The following is an 11,487-nucleotide window of genomic DNA, read 5'->3' on the forward strand; positions in this document are numbered from 1 at the left end:
AGCAGCTTGGTTTGAAGAAATCAACTGTGGGAGCAATTATTAGGAAATGGAAGACATACAAGACCACTGATAATCTCCCTCATTCTGGGGCTCCACGCAAGATCTCACCCCGTGGGGTCAAAATGATCACAAGAACGGTGAGCAAAATTCCCAGAACCACACGGGGGGACCTAGTGAATGACCTGCAGAGAACTGGGACCAAAGTAACAAAGCCTACCATCAGTAACACACTACGCCGCCAGGGACTCAAATCCTGCAGTGCCAGATGTGTCCCCCTACTTAAGCCAGTACATGTCTAGACCCGTCTGAAGTTTGCTGGAGAGAAATTGGATGATCCAGAAGAAGATTGGGAGAATGTCATATGGTCAGATGAAACCAAAATAGAACTTTTTGGTAAAAACTCAACTCGTCGTGTTTGGAGGACAAAGAATGCTGAGTTGCATCCAAAGATCAGCATGCCTACTGTGAAGCATGGGGGTGGAAACATCATGCTTTGGGGCTGTTTTTCTGCAAAGGGACCAGGACGACTGATCCGTGTAAAGGAAAGAATGAATGGGGCCATGTATCGTGAGATTTTGAGTGAAAACCTCTTTCCATCAGCAAGGGCATTGAAGATGAAACGTGAATGGGTCTTTCAGCATGACAATGATCCCAAACACACCGCCCGGGCAACGAAGGAGTGGCTTCGTAAGAAGCATTTCAAGGTCCTGGAGTGGCCCCAGTCTCCAGATCTCAACCCCATAGACAATCTTTGGAGGGAGTTGAAAGTCCGTGTTGCCCAGCAACAGCCCCAAAACATCACTTCTCTAGAGGAGATCTGCATGGAGGAATGGGCCAAAATACCAGCAACAGTGTGTGAAAACCTTGTGAAGACTTACGGAAAACATTTGACCTCTGCCATTGCCAACAAAGGGTATATAACAAAGTATTGAGATAAACTTTTGTTATTGACCAAATACTTATTTTCCACCATAATTTGCAATTAAATTCATTACAAATCCTACAATGTGATTTTCTGGATTTTTTTTCTCATTTTGTCTGGCATAGTTGAAGTGCACCTATGATGAAAATTACAGGCCTCTCATCTTTTTAAGTGGGAGAACTTGCACAATTGGTGGCTGACTAAATACTTTTTTGCCCCACTGTGCATGTATAAACTCATGTCAAATGGACTGCATTGTCCACAAATTGTCCACTCATTGTCCACTCATCCTGTTTACCTACGAGGGAAAAAAGCTCTCTCAGAAGCAGTATAGAGACCGAAGGGAGTCAGAGAATATACACCAATCCCAGTGTTGTAGTCAGTAGTACAATTACCACAGGGCAAGTGTCTATTAATTATGATATGGAACAGTAATTGGCTAGTGACTTACAGTCAGTTCTATTGAGTCTATTGTACATGCTGGGCTATAATGTAGTGTTTGGCTCTGGCTCAGTTTGGACATGGTTCACAAGTGGAATGCCAAGGTAATGTCAGTTCCCAATACAAATGCAGTACAAGTTTGGTTAGACTATTGTAGTCTTAATACATTTTCACCTCTTTCACAAATTAAATGCCTTCAATTTTCAATTGTGTTTGTAGTTCATCATTTAGTGATAGACACAATAATACATTCCACTGATGAAATTAATTGACACACAATTCTTGAGTAATATAGTCATTTATTTGGTGCATAGCAATATTCCAAATACAAACCAATTAGTAAATCTCTGCCTACCTTGAGGGTCTCTTTCAGCCCAGCAAATATTTGGTGGACTTGTCAAGGGACTCCTGTTTCCTCTCCTGATATTAGTTTTGGAGAGTTTAATTATCAAGAGACCTTTTTTCAATCACATTATATTCTCAAGAGTTTAAAAGTAAATCCAACTGCTTTAAGAACCATTCTCAAGTTTCAAAGTTAGTTGACCTATTAGAATATCAAGTACTGAAGGAATGGGTTCAGTGAGCCATAAGACGTAGTGATTTAGCAGAATCATTTAGACTAGATGAGATCCAGTTAAAATAAAGATTGATCAATGTTTTCTTTCCAAATCAGCACCAGGTCCCGTTGACAAGGGCGATGTCGATCTTCATCTCTCTGTCTCTCTCGGGAAAGGTGTCCTATCTGTCTCTCTCTTGGGAAAGGTGTCCTATCTGTCTCTCTCTCGGGAAAGGTGTCCTATCTGTCTCTCTCTCGGGAAAGGTGTCCTATCTGTCTCTCTCTCGGGAAAGGTGTCCTATCTGTCTCCCTCTCGGGAAAGGTGTCCTATCTGTCTCTCTCTTGGGAAAGGTGTCCTATCTGCCTCTCTCTCGGGAAAGGTGTCCTATCTGTCTCTCTCTCGGGAAAGGTGTCCTATCTGTCTCTCTCTCGGGAAAGGTGTCCTATCTGTCTCTCTCTCGGGAAAGGTGTCCTATCTGTCTCTCTCTCGGGAAAGGTGTCCTATCTGTCTCTCTCTCGGGAAAGGTGTCCTATCTGTCTCTCTCTCGGGAAAGGTGTCCTATCTGTCTCTCTCTCGGGAAAGGTGTCCTATCTGTCTCTCTCTCTTGGGAAAGGTGTCCTATCTGTCTCTCTCTCGGGAATGGTTTGAGACAGAGTACAGAATCATCCTGTGAGAAGTGATCTGTGTTGGCGGTCATAGACCCCTGTTTAAATGACTTCTGTCTCTCTGTCTGTGTTTCAGAGTGAACGAATTGAAAAGGGCCAAGGAACATGAAAACCTTCAGAAGAGCCCCCTCACAATGTGACATCACTCTCCTCCTGACTCTTCCTGTTTTCTTTGTCCCTTTATACCCAAAACATTTTTCAAGAGAAGAAGAAAAAAAAACAGTTCAGTGAAAACACTGCGATTATTATTACTACTGCGACAGCGTGGCTGACTCTACTTCTACTTCTAACAACAGCATTTTTCACCTTTATCTTTTCCCTCTGACGTTGTTTATGTTGGAGAGTGTAGAATTAGAAACTAAGGGGAAGAAGCTGTGGGGGGCAGAACATTTGCTTCATGGCATTTTTTGCACTTTTTCATGGATTGTTTTGTCTTTTTGGGAGTATCGGAGTCTAGGTTTAAGACGGTAAAGGAAGAGGAATGCTGGACATGTCTGAAAAGGTCCCTGTGGATCAAAGGAAGAGGACAAGATGCCAAGGATGGAGGCAGATGCCGGCCAGAACAGAAGGAAACATGACAGAAGCAGAAACACATTTGGGACTTGGCTGTAATTGTATTTCATATTTTTTTAAGTGACTGATTATTCCATTTGAAGAAGAAAAAAATGTAACTTAATGAACCAAAAAATCTCGGTAATACATTGATCCATTTGCACACATACACTCCCTGTCGACAGTGAGATGAATACATTCAGAATGGTAACTAGTATGGTCAATAGATCAAAATGACCCTTCCTGTTACGCTGTGCTCTACCCCGCCAGTCAGTCCAAAGGGGTGGGGTTACATATGAATGTAGGAGGGGTGTGAGCAGAAATGGGTGGGGCTTATTAAAACAATGGCTTTTTTTGTTATCTAGGTTTGGAGGGGTTATGTACTGTAAGGCAAGGGATAGGGCGATTCAATGGAATTACAATTCTTCTTCTTATTTTTGATATTATTATTTTATTCTCTTTTCTATTCCTCTTTGCTTGAATCTGTTTTGTGCTCATGCCCATGACCGATTTACAACTGACTTGTCTCTTCAAAACTCTGTGTTGTCGATTTGATCAAATATGCATGCCTATGGGTGAAAGTCTTCACCTGTGTGCTGGAAGTTATAGGTCTGTATTCTCTGAATTTCAATGTTTTGCTTTTGTCTTCATGTTCAAATGCAACTGAGTGGCCCATGTACCAACCTATTCTCCCAAGAGTCATACCCTCTAGTTCCTGAGGTTATACCTACATCCTCATCTTCCTTTTTCTGTTGCCTTATTTCATTTGTTTCCTCAGTATTCTAAAAAGAAAAGAAAACTTGCCTCTTTTGTGTTGTAATGATTACAGTCATGAAGGTTATTGTTGTTCTTTTTAAATGAACTTCAGGGCCTGTGAGGGCTTTTGAGGGGAAGATCACATACATTTTAAATGAACTTCAGGGCCTGTGAGGGCTTTTGAGGGGAAGATCACATACATTTTAAATGAACTTCAGGGCCTGTGAGGGCTTTTGAGGGGAAGATCACATACATTGCCTTGACGTCTTAGAGATTCTTTGAGGGGTCCCTAAGCTAGTCCCAAAAAAGGGGTTAGACAAATCCATATTTTTGACAATTGAGCAGTTTCTGTATATAAGGAAGGCTGAAGGTAGGGAAAAACATTTACCCAAAGGGGATTGTATTTTAGAAATATATTATTTTATTCATTAAAAAGGGGTCAAAAACAGGTACGAGACAAAAACAGAATATTTGTATAGTTTTGTTTGAATGCCTAAGAAGTATGGTTGTATTGTTTGTATATAGTGTAAATACCTGGGACAAAAATTAGCTATGTGCATGAAAAACATGAACAAAGGTTAAAAAAACTCAACAAAAGCAGTAGTGGCTATGCTCTGTAAAATTATTAAAAGTATTTCACTATAAGAGTATTTTATTTTATTTTGATTGTTCTTGGGATAAACATTTTGCGAAAGCATGACATTATTGCAAATGCTAAAAACTTTTAAAAAAGATAACGTATTTAGAGTTAGGAGAAATCTGCAAAATGATCTTAAGACAAGTATGTTTATGTTTACATTTTTGTTTTGGGCTACCAAGAATCTTTTGCCAATGGTGCCAAGTAATGTGAATGCTATATTGCTTAACAAGAGAATGAAGTTAATCTTAGCAGAACAGATAATCATACAATGAAATAGACACTAGCATTAAAGACCACAAGGTCCCATCCCAACTGGCAGAGGATCACAGATAGAGGTACACATTGTAGAGGGAGAAATATTTCTACAGCAACTTTTAAGTCTCTCATTTCTCTTCTGTTATCACACGTCAGAACAACCCAAGCTTTTTGCCATCATCACCAAATACACAGGGATCACTGGTCAGTAACATTTTAAGTACTGTATGAGAAAGAGGGATTGCGTTGTTAGTGTGCATGTTTGTATGGATTGTGTTCATATAAGGATTGTAAATGGCAGCCTTGTCCATGTGAATCTCAGCCCTGTTGTTTTTATTTTTATAACTGAGGTTGATTTAATATTTGTTTAATAGGTAGCCTAGTGGTTAGTTCGTTGGGCCAGTAACCGAAAGGTTGCTAGATGGAATCCCCGAGCTGACAAGGTAAATATCTGTCGTTCTGCCCCTGAATTTGTTCTTAACTGACACGCCTAGTTAAATAAAGGTTAAATAAATTAAATATATATATTAAACCATAATTTATTTAATTGGACAACACACAGGTGAAGAAATCATAGAGCTTTGATTATTAAATCATAATTTGTTTAATAGGACAACGCACAGGTGATGACATCATTGAGCCTTGATTATTAAATCATTGAGCCTTGATTATAAAATCATTGAGCTTTGGACCGAGTTTGGGAAACCCTGAAATAGACTAGATCAACGTATCAAACTGCTGACACAAGACAATACTTTTTTCTAAGTGTGGGCTGGAGGCTTAACTTGACTAAGGCTGTCAGGGTCTGGACAGACCAGAATTATTCTTTGTCAGAATGTAATGTGGCCACAGTGAACGAGGTACATGTGTAGCGTCTCTCGGCTGGTATTCTTTGTAAAAGTAAATTGGTAATTTACTTACAGGAGGAACACTTGTTTAAACAATCTAAGGTGCTAAAAATAACACAATTAAACAGTGATGTATAGATTATAGTGAAACATATGACCAATTATGGATCAGCACAGCCAAGTCAATGAGCAAAAGTGAGGGATCTATAAACCTGTAAATGTTACAAGATGCACCAGAGGACCGTGTTTGAAAGATTATGAAATGAAATGTGAGTGGTGGGAACAGAAACATTGATACCAGTTGATTTGATCTGTGAGTCCATGATATATACTATACAATAGTCTGCTGGTTTCTGCAGTTCTGCTGAAATATATTATATTCATATCAAAACAACCAGGTGGCATTCAAGTGATGACGTTCATTATTCAAACAAGGTGCCATTGGACAATTATGTTTTGTTTTAACTTGCTGAATTTCGTCTCAGACCCTGTTATCTGTTCTGTTTTTAATGATTATATACTGCTGGGTTTATTTCTCTGTATGGTTGTGTTTATTTCACAGAGACTTGCTATGTAAACCTATTTTCAGAGTGTTTATGTAGAAAGTGCCTAATCATATCCCGATTGATCGCACAAAGCCAATGTCAGGAAGCATGCGATGTACTGTACCTAAAGGAGAAAAACATGGCTTTGGAGAGAAAAAGATCACCTGAATCCATCATTCTTTAGGACTACTGTATATCAAGTATCATACCATATATCAATCCAAAAACCATCACTAAATTCAGTCCGGTGACAGTCTTCCCTTAACCAACTCAGTATCCCCACGCAATGCGTTCCGTCTTGTCAACATTCTCAGCCTTTTCATTTTCTATTGGAACTGCCTGTTGAAACCATGAGAATTCCATTCCATAACTTTTGTGGTTTTATTGCCTTGCATTCATCATTCAGATAGTGGTAAGAATGCCAGCTAATGCACTGCTGTGGCAATACGGGAAGGTTTTATTATGCTTGCATGGGTAAAATAGTTAACTGGGTGACTGAACTGCACCCAAAGCATGCTTATTTTTCTAAAATCGGTAGTCAGATAGACTTGTAAAAGACTTACTGTTCTGTAAAGCGAAGAACGTTTGTATGACGTGTCACAGAACTCTGAAAGATGGAGGGTTGATTGGAAGGCAGAGAAGAATCCTAAAAATACAAACTATGATCAATCTGCAGTATTTACTGACCATGTTTCTTGGGGTAGCATGAGGGCAAGTTTTTCTAGAAGCAAGTTTTTTTAAATTCATTTATTCATTTTTATTAATTTGGATCTAAAAATAGTGTGCTCCCAAACCAACAGTATACCGCAAGTATTTTACGAGGCAACACAGACACACACAAACACGCAGGCGACAGTACATTGCACTGCACACATCCAGATATGTCAGGGCATAGTCAGTCTCACTTGTACACAGTTCAGCAGAGAGAGCTCATCATGTGTTATTTTCCTAGCCTGCTCCTAGTCCTAGAGAACCGCTCACCTCCCTTCTGTATTTTACTCAGGGTGCCAAAATGGGGAGGAGGAAGTGGAGCAGGACATTGATGGTGATTCAGTGTAGAGAGAGGACACACTATTGAAATAGGATACAGAGCTTTCTGGATAAAACAGGCAAATTACTACTGATCCTGGATGCATTATTGGCATCCATTTCCTCTCAAGTAAGTAAGGTGAGCTGAAGAGAGACGTAATGGCACGATAACAGAACTAGGGGATACAAGTAATTGTAGTATAGATAATTATAATTAGGACAACCTCATCACAATTGACCATATGGTCAATTGTTTCTGTCTTGGCTACAGCTCTGACAAATTAATTTGTAGGCATTATGGGACACTAGGGCTTAAAGTCTTACGTAAATGCTTACCTTTCTTTTATAGACTATGCTTATGAGTCTAGTAACACTTTAACCTTTGACCTCCTCTGGCTTGATGGTTCTCATTAAAACAAGGACTTGCTGTGTGAATCTATGGTTATGTCATAACATCACACACAGCTTCAAATAGTCTATAAAGCTATTCTCAGTTATACAACATTTCATCTCAGTTAAGATATGGATGATGACATGATGTAACATCTGAATGAGGTCTTCCTGAGACGTACGTTGGGGTAGTTGAAGATGAGGTCTTCCTGAGACTTACGTTGGGGTAGTTGAAGATGAGGTCTTCCTGAGACGTACGTTGGGGTAGTTGAAGATGAGGTCTTCCTGAGACATACGTTGGGGTAGTTGAAGATGAGGTCTTCCTGAGACGTACGTTGGGGTAGTTGAAGATGAGGTCTTCCTGAGACGTACGTTGGGGTAGTTGAAGATGAGGTCTTCCTGAGACGTACGTTGGGGTACTTGAAGATGACCAGATCTTTTGGGACGGTTTCAAAAAAAGCCCTTCAGGTATGGCCATCTTCTGGATGGTATGACAGGTTAGCTATAACAGGCACTTCATATGGATTTTATTACCTTCATTATACTCTGCTAATTGACCTGAGGGACTGGACGGTATCTCCTCCTCTTCCTTTGTCAATGCACTCACACTACTGAAAGGTAGGCACATCAAGACAACAGAGCAGAAACCATCTCACAACCTTTTCCACTTGTGGACACAGAGCAATAAGCATTCTTTTGTGGAGACCTATAGACCTAGTGAAGATAAAAATGATTGGACACATGTAGTCGACGTACTCTTATGCAAATGCCAGTATTGCAAGACAAGCATTCAGTAGTTTATGGACAGCAATTGTATGGCACCCTTTACCGAACTGCACGTTTTCATCAATTCCAAACCAAGAAGAAAAAAATGGCCCTGCTTTAATACAAAGTCGTGGGTCCTTGACACTTTGCATGTGAACTAGTGTTAGAGCTATTTTCCTCTCCTCTATAACTGTCTTCCTCTCGGTCTTTCCCTGTTATGTGACCCTCTCTTTCTTTCCTTCCCCTATTATTTCACCCACTCCTTATTTTCGTTTCTCCTATTGTGTTTTGCTTTCTCTACTTTTTCTTCCCCCTCTTCCTTGTTTGTGAGTTTTATTTTTGTAATTGTGCATGTACAAGCGTCACTGACTCGATGGATATGTTTAAAAAAAAAAGCTGCTGAAGCCATGCAAAACGTTTTGAAATGCCCTTAAAATATGGAAGATGTTTTCTGAATGCTTTATATTCTTTCTGCTGTAAAATAATTAAAAAAAATAAAAAATGAAGAAAACTCTAACAAAGTGTGTTTTTGCCTCCTTGTTCTTCTACTGTATCATCCAGTGCATCAATGCCTGGACTATAGTCACATTTAGTTGTAATAACCCACAGCCAATCTGCTGCCCACCAGCTGCTCTATATTAACGCTGTATAGGTTTAGTGCTATAAGTTCAAATTGTTCAAATTGTACATGCACTGTTGTAAGTTTTTTACTTCTGTATTTATTTCACCTTTATTTAACCAGGTAGGCTAGTTGATAACACCTTTATTTAACCAGGTAGGCTAGTTGATAACACCTTTATTTAACCAGGTAGGCTAGTTGAGAACACCTTTATTTATCCAGGTAGGCTAGTTGATAACACCTTTATTTAACCAGGTAGGCTAGTTGATAACACCTTTATTTAACCAGGTAGGCTAGTTGAGAACACCTTTATTTAACCAGGTAGGCTAGTTGATAACACCTTTATTTAACCAGGTAGGCTAGTTGATAACACCTTTATTTAACCAGGTAGGCTAGTTGATAACACCTTTATTTAACCAGGTAGGCTAGTTGAGAACACCTTTATTTAACCAGGTAGGCTAGTTGATAACACCTTTATTTAACCAGGTAGGCTAGTTGATAACACCTTTATTTAACCAGGTAGGCTAGTTGAGAACACCTTTATTTAACCAGGTAGGCTAGTTGATAACACCTTTATTTAACCAGGTAGGCTAGTTGAGAACACCTTTATTTAACCAGGTAGGCTAGTTGAGAACACCTTTATTTAACCAGGTAGGCTAGTTGATAACACCTTTATTTAACCAGGTAGGCTAGTTGATAACACCTTTATTTAACCAGGTAGGCTAGTTGAGAACACCTTTATTTAACCAGGTAGGCTAGTTGAGAACAAGTTCTCACTTACAACTGGCCAAGATAAAGCAAAGCAGTGCGACACAAACAACAACACAGAGTTACACATGGAATATCCAAACATACAGTCAATAATACAGTAGAAAAGTCTATATACAATGTGTGCAAATGCAGTAGGACAAGGGAGGTAAAGGCAATAAGTAGGCCATAGTGGCAAAATAATTGCAATATAGCAATTAAACACTGGAGTGATAGAGGTGCAGAAGATGAGTGTGCAAGCAGAGATACTGGGGTTCAAAGGAGCAAAATAAATAAAATATATAACAGTATGGGGATGAGGTAGTTGGATGGGCTATTTACAGATGAGCTATGTACAGGTGCAGTGGACTGTGAGCTGCTCTGGCAGCTGGTGCTTAAAGCTAGTGAGGGAGATATGAGTCTCCAGCTTCAGTGATTTTTGCAGTTCGTTCCAGTCATTGGCAGCAGAGAACTGGAAGGAAAGGCGGCCGAAGGAGGAATTGGCTTTGGGGGTGACCAGTGAAATATACCTGCTGGGGCACGTGCTACGGGTGGGTGCTGCTATGGTGACCAGTGAGCTGAGGTAAGGCAGGGCTTTACCTAGCAAAGACTTATAGTTGACCTGGAGCCAGTGGGTTTGGCAACGAATATGAAGCGAGGGCCAGCCAATGAGAGCATACAGGTCGCAGTGGTGGGTAGTATATGGGGCTTTGGTGACAAAACGGATGGCACTGTGATAGACTGCATCCAATTTGCTGAGTAGAGTGTTGGAGGCTATTTTGTAATTGACATCGCCAAAGTCAATGATCGCCAGGATAGTCAGTTTTACGAGGGTATGTTTGGCAGCATGAGTGATGGATGCTTTGTTGCGAAATAGGAAGCCAATTTTAGATTTACTTTTGGATTGGACATGCTTAATGTGAGTCTGGAAGGAGTCTAGCCAGACATCTAGGTATTTGTAGTTGTCCACATAAGTCAGAACCATCCAGAGTAGTGATGCTGAATGGGCGGGCACATGTGTGCAGCGATCGGTTGAAGAGCATGCATTTAGTTTTACTTGCATTTAATAGCAGTTGGAGGCCACGGAAGGAGAATTGTATGGCATTGAAGCTCGTCTGGAGGTTAGTTAACACAGTGGCCAAAGAAGGGCCATGTAACGCTTGTCGTCTGGGGAAGGAGAGGAGGACCAAGGTGCAGCGTGGTAAGTGTTCATATTATTTAATGAAATATGCAACACTAGACAAAACAACCAACACGACAAACAAACAGTCCTGAAAGGTGAAACAAAAACACTAAACAGGAAACAACCACCCACAAAACACAATAGAAAACAGGCTACCTAAATATGGTTCTCAATCAGGGACAACGATTGACAGCTGCCTCTGATTGAGAACCATACCAGGCCAAACACAGAAATAGAAGATCGACAAACTAACATAGACAACCCACCCAACTCACGCCCTGACCATACTAAAACAAAAGACAAAACAAAGGAACTAAGGTCAGAATGTAAAAGGCCAGAAGTATACAGAATGGTGTCGTCTGCTTAGAGGTGGATCAGAGAATCACTAGCAGCAAGAGCGACATCATTGATGTATACAGAGAAAAGAGTCGGCCCGAGGATTGAACCCTGTGGCACCCCCATAGAGACTGCCAGAGGTCCGGACAACAGGCCCTCCGATTTGACACATTGAACTCTGTCTGAAAAGTAGTTGGTGAACCAGGCGAGGGAGTCATTTGAGAAACCAAGGCTGTT

General features: G+C 40.3%; 1 protein-coding gene across 5 annotated transcripts in view; it reads left to right on the forward strand.

Moving 5' to 3' along the window:
* The window catches only part of LOC109907027 (calmodulin-binding transcription activator 1), a 642,956-nt gene extending 634,070 nt beyond the window's left edge, over positions 1 to 8,886 (forward strand). For 4 of the 5 annotated variants that reach the window (XM_031794415.1, XM_031794413.1, XM_031794416.1 and 1 more), the window contains one exon: positions 2,662 to 8,886. In XM_031794415.1, the coding sequence (XP_031650275.1) occupies positions 2,662 to 2,694 (33 nt within the window). In that variant the 3' untranslated portion in view covers positions 2,695 to 8,886. The remainder of the gene's footprint in view (positions 1 to 2,661) is intronic. The other variant, XM_031794414.1, reaches the window with a different exon arrangement.
* Positions 8,887 to 11,487: the final 2,601 nt, after the last annotated feature.

The sequence above is a fragment of the Oncorhynchus kisutch genome, linkage group LG17 (assembly GCF_002021735.2).
Source record: "Oncorhynchus kisutch isolate 150728-3 linkage group LG17, Okis_V2, whole genome shotgun sequence".
Classification (NCBI taxonomy): Eukaryota; Metazoa; Chordata; class Actinopteri; order Salmoniformes; family Salmonidae; genus Oncorhynchus; species Oncorhynchus kisutch.